The sequence below is a fragment of the Mobula birostris genome, chromosome 26, assembly GCF_030028105.1.
Source record: "Mobula birostris isolate sMobBir1 chromosome 26, sMobBir1.hap1, whole genome shotgun sequence".
Lineage (NCBI taxonomy): Eukaryota > Metazoa > Chordata > Chondrichthyes > Myliobatiformes > Myliobatidae > Mobula > Mobula birostris.
Window position 1 is genome coordinate 5,261,626 of NC_092395.1, and position 17,264 is coordinate 5,278,889.

The following is a 17,264-nucleotide window of genomic DNA, read 5'->3' on the forward strand; positions in this document are numbered from 1 at the left end:
GTAAGCAGTACTCTTGCAAATCACCGTCTCTGAAAAAGAGGGCCATACTTTCCATGCAGGGAAACTGTGAGAACGTTCTCCCAATGCTCTTCACATTTCTTGTTCAAGAAGCTGATAGTCTCAACAGATATGATCGACTGGCTCTTCTGAACAACGGGAAGACGGCATTGACCTACAATATGCTACCTTTTCTACACTGGGAACCCTTGCTTATATGATCCATGGGAGGCTCATTTATTACACTACCGCTACCTTGGAAATGACGCTGGAGGTGAGGGAGAAGGCCCAGCATCCTGGTGAGGTTGAGACGGCGTGCTAATCAGCCACCGCTCCCTAGCATACTCCTGGCTAATGTTCAGTCCCTAAACAACAAGCTGTGTGAATTGAAAGCCAGAATCTCCTATCAGCGGCAAACAATAGAATGTAACGTTTTGTGCTTCGTGGAGTCTTGGTTGACGGAGGAGATACTAGATCATAGCATCGAGCCCTCAGGGTTCTCCCTGTTCTGGGAAGACAGGTCTAAAAACCTCTCTGGGAAGAGTAAAGGAGGTGGGGTATGGTTCGTGATCAATAATGCTTGGTGCCACCCCTGAAATGTGCATGCTTTCAAATTCCTTTTTCCCCGGATTTGGAGTACCTTATATGCTGCTGTGTAGACCTTTTGGCTGCCTAGAGAGTTCACGGCTGTTATTATCACAGCTGTGTATATTCCGCCACTAAACCAGCATGGCACCCTCTCATATATGGCGCTCCATCTGTTGCACAAGAAATCATGTATCTAATCAGAATACTTTATCTGCGATGTACATTTTGAGCTCATCATAGGTTGATTCTCTACTAATATTTGTTTTTAATTTTTTACAAAAGAGAATCTCTTCATAAACTTTTCCATTTTTGATAAACCATACATATGTTGTTGTCTGTCACAGTTGACACATCCAGTTGTATCTCAAATTCTGGTTTTGTAGCTGTGCATAGTTGATACTCAATGTCTTCGCTCATTTCATCAATACGAAGACCAACAGATTTATTACTCAGAGGAATTGATTTTAAAATACTGGTATTTATTTCAGAACAGTGGTGAACACTTCTGATACAGCAAGCACCATTAATCTTTCACTGCTTGTATGAGATTTTTCACACTTTGCTATCATTTTGGACATGTTATAACAGTGATTCCCATAGGGGGCGGTTACATGCCCTATGGGGACATTAGGGGAAATAGAAGTCATCGGGCGTTCAAGATTCTTGGGGGGGGGGGGGGGCTGGGACGACACCATAACTTGAAGTATGAGACCAACCGTTAGTAGAGCTGGCACTTCCAAAAAAAATGATGAGGCACTGGAACGCAGGAAGAATTATAACTCTGCAGGCCATAGCACTCATCATCACAATGTGTCTGAAACTTGGCAATCTAATCCGACCTTACCAACTAAACAGATGTTATTGAGGATGCATTAATTAACAACCAGGTGCCCTTGACACATGGTACGGAGCAAGTTCATGCAATTTAACTGTTGGTAAGTCAAGTACACCCTCTCAACTTTCTCTACAGATCTACAGAAAACGAGTCGCGCAACAATACAGCGCTGGCTGGAACCAAACGATGAAACAGAGCCAAGCAGTGAACCTGCCGAACCCGAGGATTCCTCTTGAGGTGTCGAAAGCAACCTCAGCTTCATATGTATGGTCAAGAACCATCTTTGGAGATTATGAGACCTTACGTGATTGGTCAATAGAATAAAGTTAGCTTGCCGAACAATGATGGATAAGTATATACGGCACAATCTCTGATTCTGAAGCCTTGAATTCTAACCCTTCTTAAAAACAAGGACTACAGAAAGTGCGTCAGTACAAGTTACATACCTGGAGTATGGTTTTATTCCATTCCTGTCAGATCAGTGTTACGTACCCCGTAACTGGGTTGCCAACCCAGAAGAAATGGACCACTTAGTTGGTGTCTGGATTACTGGAACTAAGAAAGTTTTATTAAAGAAATAGGTAACACAGTACTCTAATCGTAAGGATATAAATGCAACAGGTTAGCAATGATAAAACACACATGTACACAGAACTAGGATAATAGGAATCAATCAAGCTCTATCGCAGTCTAGGGGCAAAATGATCAGTCTCAAGTGACGCAGAGTTCAGTTCAGCTGAGTACAGTTCGCAGTAATCGCTGTTGTGCCGTTAGGGAGAGAGAGATAATATGCAAATTCTGGTTCACACAGACCTTCGTTCTTCGCAGTTAGCTTTCGGGCGAACCCTTTTCTGCCTTCTGTGGTCACCGACTGTGACTCCTCCGTTCCGGATACGACTGTTCTTCCGCAGTGAACCCGGCACCCAGGCAAGGGTGGACACACACACCAAGTTCCCACCGATCGTACCTTTTTCACCCTGTGCGTCTATGGTCGGTCCCACGAACAGACTTCCAAACTCTCACCAACTTGTGGGGGCACACCGCTTTTCCAGAGTCTCGTTATCTCGTGGTGTGTGCCATGCCTTAGCGAACCTGTTCCTTTTATCCCCCTGCTGGGGTATCACCTGTCCATCAAACTTCAAACAGTTCAGGTTCAAAGCAACCGGTCTGTCAATACTCGGAACTGTGTCTCTTTTCGTTAATCTCTCTTCTCTCTCATTAACATTTTGAACGCTTCTCTCTTTGTCTCTCTTATCTCTCTCATCAGCATCAATCTTCTGATAACTTGGTTTTTCGTCACATCAGCGACACGTTATGTGTTTTATTTGTAATACTGTACTGTCTAATGAAGCCATGAAACCATCAAGATTGTAAGAACAATTTCATAAAAGGCATCCTGAAAAGGCTAATTATAGTATTACTCAGTTCCAGAAGATGAAAGAAGCATTTGAAAAGCATTGCATGCTCTAGTCATTTGTTAAGAAAGCTAAAAATGACCTTGACAGTGGTTTTATTGAGACTACTGTATTACAGGTTAAGGTGCTGCTACCACCCCCCCCCCCCATGTATCTAGAACGACTTCTATTTCCCCTAATGTCCTCTTAGGACATGTAATTGCCCCCTGGGGGGCGGGGGGAGCGGTATCACCCCTGCTGGGAATCACTATCCTACCTTTAAATTAGATTCAAAATTCTTCGTCTACTGAAGAAGTATAGAATCTGTGACAGAGTGTAATTATGTAAATATTCAAAGCTATTCACTATTCACTTGTTTATCTTAATAAACAAGTCAGCTAGTTAAGCAGTAAAGCCCATAGTGAAGTAACTCAGCAGGTCAGGCAGCAAGTTGTTCGAGGTTTCCAGCATCTGCAGAATCTCTTGTGTTTCCACTTAGACCATGAGACCTAGAATGGAATTAGGTCATTTGGCTCATCGATCCTTCTCCACCATTCCATCATGGCTGATTTATTATCCCTCTCAACCCTATTCTCTTGCCTTCTCCTGTAACCTTTGATGCCCTGATTAATCAAGAGCTTATCAAACTTTACTGCACAACTCATTTAATTGTTTATGAAGCAATAATTCATCCCATAGCTGATTAGACCCATTACCTAATAACTCTTTTACACTGTAGTTAATAGTTCGACATCAAGACTTGGGCAAATTGATCCAGCAATAATTAATTACATTATTGATTCTGCACTGTGAACAGAATAAAGTTGGACTTGAGTTCACAAAATGGGAGAACTGTCATTCAAGCAAGCGACTTCATAACCACAATTTTACAGCTGCTGCATTGTTATGAAATGAAAATTGAGAATGATTCTGTTAATGAGTAGATGGGGTCCAAAATTCAATACTTTAATAAAAATGACAAATGTGATTGAATTCTGTTAGTGCAGTTTCTCTTATCCTCGGACTTCACATGGTATTTACCATGAACCTTGTTGGTATGCTACGTTGGTGCTAGAATGTCAGGCAACACATGCTGCTCCCTGCAGTTCCTTAATTGTGTTGCTTGTTCGTACAATGACCAACTTCGCTGCATGCTTCAATGTACATGTGATAAATAAATGAATCTGAATCTGCACTGCAGAGAATGGCAGATGACATCCATTATTGTAATTTTATTCCAAGATAAAAATGTTGCATATTCTTAAGGCACCTTGAACAGCCAAGAAGGACACTGTTAGGTCTTTCTTGAACATTCGATATTAGATTAGATTAGATTATGAGGACACTCAGTCCTCGTTTATTGTCATTTAGAAATGCATGCATTAAGAAATGATACAGTGTTCCTCCAGAGTGATATCATAAAAAAAAACAAGACAAACCAAAGACTAACACTGACAAGACCACATAATTATAACATATAGTTACAGCAGTGCAAAGCAATACCATAATTTGATAAAGAGCAGACCATGGGCACAGTAAAAAAAAGTCTCAAAGTTCCAATTGACTCCCGATAGTCCCGATAACAGGCGGCAAAAGGGAGAAACTCTCCCTGCCATAAACCTCCAGGCATCGACAACTGCCGATGCATTGGAAGCACCTGACCACAGCCGACTCTGAGTCTGTCCGAAAACTTCGAGCTTCCGACCAGCCTCTCCGATACAGCCTCCCAAGCACCATCCTCTGCCGAGTGCTTTGACCCCAGCCCCAGCTGCCAAGCAACAAGCGAAGCCGAGGACTCGGGGCCTTCTCCGGAGGTTCTGGATCACACAGTAGCAGCGGCAACGAAGAAGGCATTTCAGAAGTTTCTCCAGATGTTCCTCCGTGCTCTCACGTCTGTCTCCATCAAATCAGGATTGTGCACGGCACCCTACTTGACAGATAACAGATATCATTCACCGGAGTGGTGATCTCTCAACTAAGCATTGACATTGAGTTGGACAAAAGTTGGAATGCAGCAGACATCGGTAGTAGAGAAAATATAGATTGTTGTGTGAGGGATGTAATGACAGGGTTACTCCCAGGTGCTAAGGTCAGGGATGTCCATGACATTCTAAGCCAGACGTGTTCGTATGTATTGGAACCAATGACATAAGAGAGAAGGCCCCAGGGAGAGAATTTAGAGAGCTAGGTAGAAAGCTGAAAAACAGGAGCCCCAGCGTAACAATCTCAGGATTGCTGCTTGTGCCACATGCCAGTGAGGATAAGAATAGAATGATTTGGCAGATGAATATGTGGCTGAGGAACTAATGCAGGAGGCAGGGTTTCAGATTTCTGGATCACTGGGATCTCTTCTAGGGAAGGTTTGACCTGTGCAAGAGGGACAAGCTTTGCTTAAACCCGAAGGGGATCAATATCCTTGCAGTCAGGTTTGCTAGAACTGTTGGGATGGGTTTAAACTAATTTAGTAGGGGATTATTATGATTATGAAGACATGTAGTCCTCTTTTATTGTCATTTAGTAATGCATGCATTAAGAAATGATACATTATTTCCTCCGGTGTGATATCACAAAACACAGGACAAACCAAGACTGAAAAAACTGACGAAACGACATAATTATAACATATAGTTACAACAGTGCACAATACCATAACTTGATGAAGAAGTCCGTGAGCACAGTAAAGTTCAAAGTTTCTCAAATGTCCCACATCTCACGCAGACAGGAGAAGGATGGAAAAACTCTCCCTGCCATGCCGACCACAATCTGACTCTGAGTCACCCGGAAACTTTGAGCCCTGATCAGCTCTCCGACACCGAGTACTGAGCGCCATCTCTGTCCGAATGATTCAACCTCCTTCTCGGTCGCCAAAAGCATGCAAAGCTGGGGATTTTGAGACCTACCCTCTGAAAGATGCACGACCACACAGTAATGACAGCAGCGAACGGGCATTTCAGAAGTTTCTCCAGATGTTCCTCTGTGCTTTCACGTCCATTCTCCATCAAATCAGAATTGTCCACGGCCCCTATTTAACGGTTACGATATCATTTTCACGGGAGAGCTGCGCACGCGGATGAGAAATGGACTGATCGAGTTGAAGATGGGGATGTTGGTTTACAAGCAGAAGTAGTGTATTGTGAGACTGTAAAGAAGGACAGACATGATGGGGCAAAATTGCAGTCGGCTGGATTGCAGTGTAAAAGGGAAATAAAATAAAAAAGTGATGTTCAGGACTGATGATGTTATATTTGAATGCACACAGTATACAAAATAAGGTAGAACTAAGATAAGGGATTTTTTTAGCCAGAGGGTGGTGAATCTGGAATTCATTGCCATAGGCAGCTGTGGAGGTCGGGTCACTGGGCGCATTTAAGGCTGAGGTTGATAAATTCTTGATTAGTCAAGGCGTGAAAGGTTATGAGGAGAAGGCAGGAGAGTGAGGTTGATAGGAAAATAGATCAGCCATGATGAAATAGAGCAAACTAGATGGGCTGAATGGCTTAATTTTGCTCTGATGTCTTGTGGTTTCCTGTGAGAATACCTCTGCATAGATCATTATATCAGCTTTCCATTTTAGATATAAAAATAGTGAAATAATTTTCCAACCTTGAAAATACTTGCTTTTCATCTATTACCTGAAGAGAATCCAGCAGTTTCTCTTCTGAAAGATGTCTACCCGTGGCACTTTAATGAGTCAATAGGATGGATTTTTTTTTAATTTAACAAAAAGACTTATGGTTATAAAGCCTTTCATGCCATTTTCAGAAATCACTGAAGCACTCTAAGGCTAATGAAATGCTATTAAATGCTGTGTTCAAATGAAAAAGTGGTCCAATTTTTATTGAAATTTTTTAGTAGTTTGTTAGTGAGGGAGTTTTTAAACCCATAAATTGTAAAGTGAAAGCATTATCTGAGAATGGTATATATTTACTAGATCAGACTAGAAAGAAGATTAGACCTTCTAGTTCATATTTTGAGAAATTCTCGTTTTTCAATGTGTTTGAATGTTGAGCTAGAACCATCCCTTCAGTCTCAATCTTTCATGCTTCTCTCTGTTACTTTAATGGTTCATAATCATCAATAGGCATGTTGTGGATAAATTGCTATTTATTCATTCTACAGATATCTTTTGGCAATTATTGCTGGTTTTGCATTTTACTCTTACTTTCAAACTTTCCTGTAAATAGCACTTCCTAGAAACACAGAAAAAATCATTTTAATGTTTTTATGATCTCAGCTTTTCTATTTCAGTGATATAATATTTATTTGTTTTTTATTCCTTATTCCTTATTATAGTCTCTATTTTCCTATGGAAACTAGAGTTACTTTATTACTCCTTTGTCATACGCAAACATTTTATGGTAGGGAAAGAAAATTGAGCTAATGTGTCATTAATCTCTTGAGCAATGTAGTTCCTTGGTTTTTAGCTTCTTGTAATCAATGGCATGCAAGTCTAAAGGTGTGATACCTCTCGGTAAGTGATTCAATATTTGCCTGCATATTCAATCATTTTACTGAAGAATCATTATTACGGGAGCTGCTATTACATTATTACTGATATGCCGGCTGCTGTTGCTCTTTTACATAAACGCCAGTCCAGACTGTGCAATAGTTTCTTCCCTCAAGCCATCAGACTCCTCAATGCTCAGAGTCTAGACTGACATCTACATCATTTATTATTATATTGTAATTTGTCCTCTACTGCGCCTATTGTCTTGTTTATTAATTATTGTACTGCCCTGCACTGTTTTGTGCACTTTATGTGGTCCTGTGCAGGTTGTAGTCTAGTGCAGTTTTTATTTTGTTTTACGTAGTCTAGTGTAGCCTTGTGCTGTCTCAACATAGTCTAGTGTAGGCTTACTTGACATCACTAACGTTACTAAGCCATCCTCCCACAAAGAGTAATGTGATCATAAACAGGTAATCTGTTGGTTAAAATTTGATTGAGGGACTACTACTGGCCAGAACAATATGGATTACTTTCTTTTCCATGTGTCTAAAATTCTGAAGGTACAGGCAATGTCTTGAATATACTGTGTAAAACACCCCACACTGGGAATGTAGCAATCTCTCAACACTATCTTGAAATGTTCCACTATTAGAACTCGTATCCAGTAACTTTAGTATTCAAAGGAAATCGAAAGAGCTGATACTGCTGTTGACTGTCTGCCCTTAATATCGTGAAAAAGGATATTGAGTTTTCTAAAAATATCTGAAACACAGCCCTAAAGTTAATTAGGCTGGACTTGTTTCATTCCTATGGTAAGCTGCAGTACTTGTAATAACATGGATCAGATGAACTGAGCATATTGATTTGAGTTGATATGACTTGACTTTGACTCTTCTATATCTCATGCATATTTCATCTAGAAAGATCAGCTTTTACTGGAGGTTGTAAACCAAGTCAGTGATGCTGCTCAGTGACAATCATTATTTTTCTTCACTTCCCTCTTGGGATGTGGGCTTACTCGACATCACTAATATTTAACTTAGGCTCCAAATTGCCCCTTGTTAAAAGTAGTGATGAGCTGGCCTCTTGAATTGCTTGTCATGCAGGTATCATTACAATAGTTAAGCTGCATCTGGAGTATCATGTGCAGTTCTAGTTGCCCCATTACAGAAACGATTGGGGGCTTTGAAGAGGGTGCAGAAAAGATTTACCCTCCAATCCAACCAACATCCTAGTATTACCTGGAAGGAGAGATTGGATAAATATGGATTGCTTTCTCTGCAGCTTCGGGGGCTGAGGTGGGTACTGATAGAAGTTTATAAAATTATGGATATGAGTACTCCGTTGGTTGGGGTTGACAATGGGTGTTGCATCCCAACTATCTACATAATGAGCAAGCCAGATCTGTATGATATGGAGAGCAAGCTGTTGCCCAAGCAGCAGGCTACCCCCCCCCACCCACCTTCCATGCAGCTGATGAATCCAAAGGAATGGCAGAGACCAGTATAATTTGGTACCAGCAGCATCACAGGAGTTGTCAGTCAGCATTAAACTCAACATAGTACCACCTTGGGGACTCCAGCTCTGGGTTTTTCCCTTGGGGTTTAGTCCTGAAAGACTCCAGCTCCGGATTTTCCCTCTGAAGCCTTCCCCAAGAGTGGGGATAGCTGCAAGTTTGAGATGGTTTGGGATCAAATTTTTCCTTTTCCTAGATGAGCTGCCAACCATGGCTGATGAGCCTCATCTGCCCAAAGCAACTGGTTTTAAGGCATCAGTAACCTGTCTTTACTCCTTCTCTTGTCAATAGAAACAGTTCCGCAGGGCTTTGTAGCTAAGCAACACGTAAAGGCCAGGAACTGGTCTTGGTTATCAGAGGCTCTTTGAGACGCACACCATTGGGAGGATTTAATAGGTAGTTGGAACTTATTGCCTCTACAGTACACCCCCCCCCCACCCCCCCTGCTGTGACAGCCTTAAGGAATAATAAAATTATGAGAGACAGATGGGATAGACAAAATATTTTTCCCTGTAATGTCAAACACTAGAGGGTTTAGCTTTCAGGTGAGAAGGTGGGAAAATTTTAACGGAGATGTGCGGGGAAAGTTTTTTTCTATGGAGTGCTAGGCACCTGGCAATAGTGGGATTTAAGATGAGCACATAAACATGCAGGGAGTGGAAGGATATGGATCATATACAGGGAAAAGGGATTTGTCTGATTTGGTATCAGGTTAGGTGCTGATGTCGTGGGCTGGAGGTTCTGTCCCTGTGTTGTACACTTGTATGTTCTATGTATAATGCATTTTTATCCTTGGTGTTAAAATCAAAACCATTTTTCTGAGATAATACTTGTCCTTTATCTTTTCAGAAGAAGCAGGTCCAGCTTTTGTGAAATTCCAGAGTTTTGCAGTTTCTTTGTTCCTAGAAGTTTTACTCCAATTTTATGTTGTATTTGAAAATAACCTTTTTGTCTTTTTGTTCTAGTTTAAGATGTACCAAGATAAAAATTGAACTTCACTTGGAATTCTAAAGGTGATAATAATTAATATTAATTGTTGATGCTTACAGTGGTGTGTGCCCAAGGTTTGCAAGCCAAGGATAAAACTGGTTCCAGCGATCCTTATGTTACAGTTCAAGTTGGGAAGACTAAAAAACGTACCAAGACTATCTATGGGAACCTTAATCCAATCTGGGAGGAGAACTTTAACTTGTAAGTAACTGAATTTCAATTGTCTATTTTAATTTTAAGCTTGTTGTTGTCAATCAAAGAATGTTATCCAAAGCATTTATCCTCAGGCACTTCAATCGGAATGTAGAAATTTGCAGTCCATAAAAAGACAAGATATGTAATGTGTCATTATTACTGACTTAATTAACAAACCTCCAATCACTTTTTTAGATCCATTCATTCCAGTTTCTGTGCTGCCCTGATGCAAATTAACTGTAGCTGTGATTCTTTGATTTCTTGTTAGCATTTAATGTGTTTAATCACATCTCTCCAATCTTTTTTCTTTTGGTGTGTTGCTCTGGTATTGGAATGGCATGATTTCAACCCTATCTGTCTTAACAATTCAATCATACTCTCATTCTGTGGGTCTAAAACACAGAATTATTATAATTATTATTCATTTATCACCAAAGTTCAAAGTAAAACTTGTTATCAGAGTACATACATGTCACCTCATAGAACCCTGAGATTCTTTTTCCTGCAGGCATACTTAGCAAATCTATAGAACAGTAACTGTAAACAGGATCAATGAACAACAAACTGTGCAAATGCAAATATAAATAAATAGCAATAAATTATGAGTATGAAATGACATGAAATGAAAGAGCATGAAAAAATAACAAGATAAAGAGTCCTTAAAGTGAGATCATTGTTGTGGGAACACCAGAAATAAAATTAGTGTAGTTATCCCCTTTTGTTCAAGAGCCTGATGTTTGAGGGTTAGTAACTACTTGAACCTAGTAGTGTGAGTCCTGAGGCACCCGTCTGCCTGATGGCAGCAGCGAGAACCAAGCATGGCCTGGGTGGTGAGGATCTTTGATGATGGATGCTGCTTTTCTACAGCAATGTTTCTTGTAGATGTGCTCAATGGTGGGAGGGTTTTACCCGTGATGTACTGAGCCAAATCCACTACCTTTTTATAGGATTTTTCCACTCAAAGGCTTTGGTGTTCCCATACCAGGCGTAGTGCAGACAGTCAGCACGCTTTCTACCATACATCTATAGAAGTTGGTCATGGTTTTTGAAGACATGCTGAATCAGCGCAGACTCCTGAGGAAGCAGAGGTGTGGTGCTTTCTTTGCAATTATATTTATATGATGAGTCCAGGACAGGTCCTCTGAGATAGTGACATCCAGGAATTTAAAGTTGCTGACCCTCTCCACCTCTGATCCTCCAGTGAGCACTGGCTCATGGACCTCTGGTTTCCCTCTCCTGAAGTCAACAATCTGTTCCTTGGTCTTAATAACTTTGAGTGAGAGGTTGTTGTTACTACACCATTCATCCAAATTTTATCTCCCTCCTGTATGCTGATTCATTACCACCTTTGATAAGGCCCGAAACAGTGGTGTCATCAGCAAACTTGTATCTGGTGTTGGGGCTGTTCTTAGCCACACAGTCATAGGTGTAAAGCGAGTAAAGCAGGGAGCTAAGTACATATTCCTGTGGTGCTCCTGTGCTGATGGAGGTTGTGGAGGAGATGTTTTTGCCAATCTGAACTGACTAGGGTCTGCAAGTGAGAAAATCCAGGATCCAATTGCACAGGGGATATTGAGGCCCAGCTCCGGGAGTTTACTGATTAGTTTTGAGATGATGATGGTATTTAATGCTGAGCTGTAATCAATAAAGAGCATCCTGATATATGCATCTTTGCTCTCCAGATGTTCCAGGGCTGTGTGAAGAGCTAATGAGATAGCATCTGCTGTAGACCTGTTGCTTAGGTAGGCAAATTAGAGCAGATTCAAGTCACCACTCAGACAGGAGCTGATATGCTTCAACACAGCCACTCAAACACTGTGGATGCAAGTGCCACTGGACGATGATCATTGAGACAGGTTACCATCCTCTTCTTGGGCACCAGTATAATTGAAGCAGGTGGGTACCAAACACTGCTGGTGCAAGAGGTTGAAGATATCCATGAATACACCAGCCAGTTGGTCAGCAGAGGTCTTCAGTACTCAGCCAGGTACTCTGTCCAGTCCAGATGCTTTCCTTGGATTCACTCTGTTGAAGGCAACCGACACATCATCTTCAGATACTGAGACCAAAGGATCATTGGGTGACAGGGGGATGCACAATGGTTCCTCCATGTTCTGATGGCCAAAGCGAGCATAGTAGGCATTGAGCTCATCTAGAAGCGAAGCTGTGCTGTCTCTTATGTCGCAAGATTTTACTTTATAGGAGGTTATGGCATTCACACCCTAGATTAAAATAACTTGTTCTCTCACTGGTCCCTTAACACAATGATCTCGAAAACCATTTCTTATCCACTATGAATTTGTCCTCCCTGCTATTACAGCTAAGGGGCGTCACTGTAGCATAGTAGTTAGGATAATGGTATTACAGTGCCAGTGATCAGGAATCGGGGTTCACTTCCCACCACTGTTTTACATTTTCCCATGACTGTTTGAGTTTCCTCCAGGTGATCCATTTTCCTTCATATTCTAAAGATGTACGGGTTAGAGGTAGTAAGTTTTGGGCTTGTTATCTTGGTACCAAAGTGTGGCGACATTTGTGGACTGCCCTTGCATGTCCTCGGACTGTGTTAGTTGTTGACATAAACAGTGCATTTCACTGTATATTTTGATGAAAATGTGACAAATAAAGCCAATCTTTTAATCTTTATCTTTAATTCTATTTCAAAGTCAAAGTCAAGTTGATTGCCATGTGGACAATTTATCTATATGCACAGATGCAATGAAAAACTTATTTGCAGCAGTATCATAAGCAGCATTCACAAGAAAAATGTAAATTAAACATAAATTTTACAATAAAATACTGAATGAAAACAAAGTTAATCTTAATGTAAAGTTGCAATTGTGTTGCTAAATTGTAGAGCTTAGGATTTTGCCAGTTGGTTTAAGAACTGAATAGTTGAAAGGAAGTACTGTAGCTGTTCTTGTACCTGATGATGTTGGGCTTCAGGCATCTGTACCTCCTGCTACAAAGGGGTAACGTGGACCAGTTGGTGGGTATCTTTGATAATAGATGTTGCCTTCTTGAGGCAGCGCCTCCAGTTAACACTGCAAGTGATGGGGAGGGATGTGCCCGTAATGTGTTGGGCAGAGTCCACATCACGGGCACATCCCTCCCCATCTGCACCTTCTTTTGCTCCTGCACATTCAAATAGCTGTACCAGATTAGTTTCTGATTAGCTTTATCACATGTACCTTGAACCATACAGTGAAATGCATCAAATCAAATCAGCAAGGTTTGTGCTGAGCAACCCACAGGTGCTGCTACACTTGTGGGCACAGCATGCCCACAACTCACTAACCTAACTGGTGTGACTTTGGAATGTGGGAGGAAACCAGAGCACCTGGAGGAAACCTACAGAGTCATAGGGGGAACATACAAACTCTTTACAGACAGTGGTGGGAATTGAATCCCCATTTATAAGCTGGTACTGTAAAGCATTGTGCTAACTGCTATGCTATGGTGCCATACTAAACTATGATGTAACCAATCAGGATACTTTCAACACAGTACATCTGTAGAAGTTTGATAGTGTCTGATGACCAGCCAAGTGTCCTTAACCTCCTAAGGAAGTAAAGACACTGGCGCACTTTGCTTATGATTGCAGCCATGTGCTGGACTTATTTTGTATGTGGATCTTCAGTGATTATGGCATTAAACTTGTAATGGAGTCATAGAACATTACACCACAGAACAAGCCCTTTGGTCCATCTAGTGCATGCCTAGTCCCATCGACCTGCACTCAGATCATAGCTCTCCATACCCGTCCCATCCATGTACCTATCCAAATTTCTCTTAAATGTTGCAATCTAACCAGCAACAGCTGGCAGCTTGTTCCACACCCTCAATACCCACTGAGTGAAAAATTTCCCTCTCATGTTCCCCGTAGATCCATGAACTCTAGTTCCAGTTTCACCCAACCATAGTTATGTGCTTTTAATTTTTTGATTCATAGTATTTCCGCTACCATCAGTAAAGAGCTTGTACGTTCTCCCCGTGACCACTCAGGTTTCTTCCCACCTCCCAAAGGCGTACGGGTTAGAAAGTTAATTGGCCACATGTGTGTAATTGGGTGTGTCACGTGTCTGGCAACAATGAATATAGAATTGAATTGAGTCAGGTTTTATAAAAACAATCGAACATTTATTAACACACATCAAAGTTGCTTGAATTTCCAGCATCTGCAGAATTCCTCGTGTAAACATTTATTAAACTCTGCTCAATGTAAAAAAAATAAACAAACGTAAACCTTAACTGGAAGTAAACTGCTATGCGGCCATTTAACAAACCACCACTCAGTACTAGTCCTTAAAGCGATAAATGCGAAAACAGTTCTTAAAGTGGTAAATTCAAAAACGGTTCTTAAAATGGTAAATTCGAAAGTCCAAGAGATTTATACAGTCAATTAGGAGAGACTTTCATGAAGTAAAGAATTCCTCGAAGACAGGACATCACGCCAATCCCAGCTGGATCCTGCCTTCTCCGCAGGATTCACGATGACGGAAATAAAATGGTTTCAAGGCACTGTCCTTTCCCTCTAGATACTAGATCCTGCACAGCCTTTTCTGCCACTTTTAGCAGAGGCTATCTCATGCAGATCACTCTTTCTTGAATGAATGATGTTCAGAGGAAAGATGTCAACAAAATAGAGAGAGTACAGAGAAGGTTTACTAGAATGTTACCTGGGTTTCATCACCTAAGTTACAGAGAAAGGTTGAACAAGTTGGGTCTTTATTCTTTGGAACGTAGGAGGTTGAGGGGGAACTTGATAGAGGTATTTAAAATTATGAGAGGGATAGATAAGAGTTCACGTGGATAGGCTTTTTCCATTGAGAGTGGGGGAGATTCAAACAAGAGGACATGAGTTGAGAGTTAAAGGGCAAAAGTTTAGGGGTAACATGAGGGGGAACTTCTTTACTCAGAGAGTGGTGGCTATGTGGAACGAACTTCCAGCAGAAGTGGTTGAAGCAGGTTTGATGTTGTCGTTTAAAGTTAAACTGGACAGCTATATGGACAGGAAAAGAATGGAGGGTTATGGGTTGAGTGCAGGTTGGTGGGACTAGGTGAGAGTAAGAGTTCAGCACAGACTAGAAGGGCCGAGATGGCCTGTTTCCACTGTAATTGTTATATGGTGATATGGAATTCATTAATGGTCGATCCTCTCAACCGTCAAACGACTCCTTCAGGTTCCTGTTTTCACTCTCCAATATTACTGAAAAGATACATCAACAAACCTGGCAGCTATTTGTTAAACTGCCAGTCCAGCACTTTTGTACCTTACAATAGAACATAAAACTCTGCCTACTTGTTGTTTCTAAGTCACACCCAAAATGCTTCTAATAGATTTTCTGATTAAAGGTACTTTCATTTCAATTTCTTTTTAAAACACATTGATGAAGGAAGAGCAGTAGATGTAGTGTATATGGATTTCAGCAAATCATTTGATAAGGTACCCCATACAAGACTTATTGAGAAAGTAAGGAGGCATGGGATCCAAAGGGACATTGTTTTGTGGATCCAGAAATGGCTTGCCCACAGAAGGCAAAGAGTGGTTGTAGACGGGTCATGTTCTGCATGGAGGTCGGTGACCAGTGGTGTGTCTTAGTGATTTGTCCTGAACCCTTACTCTTCATGATTTTTATAAATGACCTGGATGAGGAAGTGGAGGGATGGGTTAGTAAGTTTGCTGATGACACAAAGGTTGGAGGTGTTGTGGATAGTGTGGAGGGCTGTCAGAGGTTATAGCGGGACATGGATAGGGTGCAAAACTGGGCTGAGAAGTGGCAGATGGAGTTCAACCCAGACAAGTGTGAAGTGGTTCATTTCGGTAGGTCAAATATGATGGCAGAATATGGTATTAATGGTAGTGTGGAGGATTAGAGGGATCTTGGGGTCCGAGTCCGTAGGACGCTCAAAGCAGCTGTGCAGGTTGACTCTGTGGTTAAGAAGGCATACGGTGTATTGACCTGCATCAATCATGGAATTGAATTTAGGAACCGAGAGGTAATGTTGCAGCTTTATAGGACCCTGGTCAGACCCCACTTGGAGTACGTGCTCAGTTCTGGTCACCTCACTACAGGAAGGATGTGGAAACCATAGGAAAGGTGCAGAGGAGATTTACAAGGACGTTGCCTAGATTGGGGAGCGAGCCTTATGAAGAATAGTTGAGTGAACTTGGCCTTTTCTCCTTGGAGCGACAGAGGATGAGAGGTGACCTGATAGAGGTGTATAAGACGATGAGAGGCATTGATCATGCGGATAGTCAGAGGCTTTTTCCCAGGGCTGAAATGGTTGCCACAAGAGGACACAGGTTTAAGGTGCTGGTGAGTAGATACAGAGGAGATGTCAGGGGTAAATTTTTTACACAGAGAGTGGTGAGTGCGTGGAATGGGCTGCCAGCAATGATGGTGGGTGGATACAATAGAGTCTTTTAAGAGACTTTTGGATAGGTACATGGAGCTTAGAAAAATAGAGGGCTACAGGTAGACCTAGTAATTTCTAAGGTAGGGGCATGTTCGGCACAACTTTGTGGGCCAAAGGGCCTGTATTGTGCTATAGGTTTTCTCTGTTTCTGTGTTTATCCCAGCCTCTATTTTGGGCTATTTATTTATTGTTTGTGGGAACACAATGCCCACTTTGCTGCTATGCAAGCATCAGTGAGCTGCCAGTGAAAGAAGATCCAAGGTTGTTTAATGTCATTTTTGGTACGCAGGTGTAAAGGAGAACAAAATAATTGTTACTCTGGATCTGAAGCAGCCCAAGAAAAAACACAAAATATAAAGAACAAATAATAGTAACAAACACAATAAATATAAATACACAAAATAGTGGGTGTGCGCGCGTGTGTGTGTATGTGTGTGTGTGTGTATATAATATATATATATATATATATATATATGTGTGTGGGTGTGTGTGTGTGTGTGTATATATATATATATATACACACACACACACATACACACATGTACATAGATATATATATATATCTATGTACATAGATAGATTGATTGTATGTCCATAAAATGACACTAGGCTCAGGAGTGTCTGTACATAAGGTGACAGACAGAAAATGATAAAGTAGTGGTGGTTGGGGGTGTGGAAGCGTAGGTTTGTGAGAGCAAGTGTTTTATCAGCCTTGCTGCTTGGGGAAAGTAATTGTCTTTGATTCTAGTGATCCTGACGGATGCCGTGCAGCCTCCTCCTTGATGGGAGTATGACAAACGATCTATGAGCAGGGTAGGTTGCAAAAGCAAATGGTGTGAAAATGCAGTATGACTTCAAATTGCTTCATTCCCCAGAGAACAG

General features: G+C 41.3%; 1 protein-coding gene across 1 annotated transcript in view; it reads left to right on the forward strand.

Annotated features, from left to right (window-relative positions):
- Positions 1–17,264, forward strand: part of LOC140187981 (protein unc-13 homolog A-like) — a 289,194-nt gene that overhangs the window by 167,331 nt on the left and 104,599 nt on the right. The window contains exon 18 of the mRNA XM_072243844.1: positions 9,827–9,968. Within this exon, the coding sequence (XP_072099945.1) occupies positions 9,827–9,968 (142 nt within the window). The remainder of the gene's footprint in view (positions 1–9,826; positions 9,969–17,264) is intronic.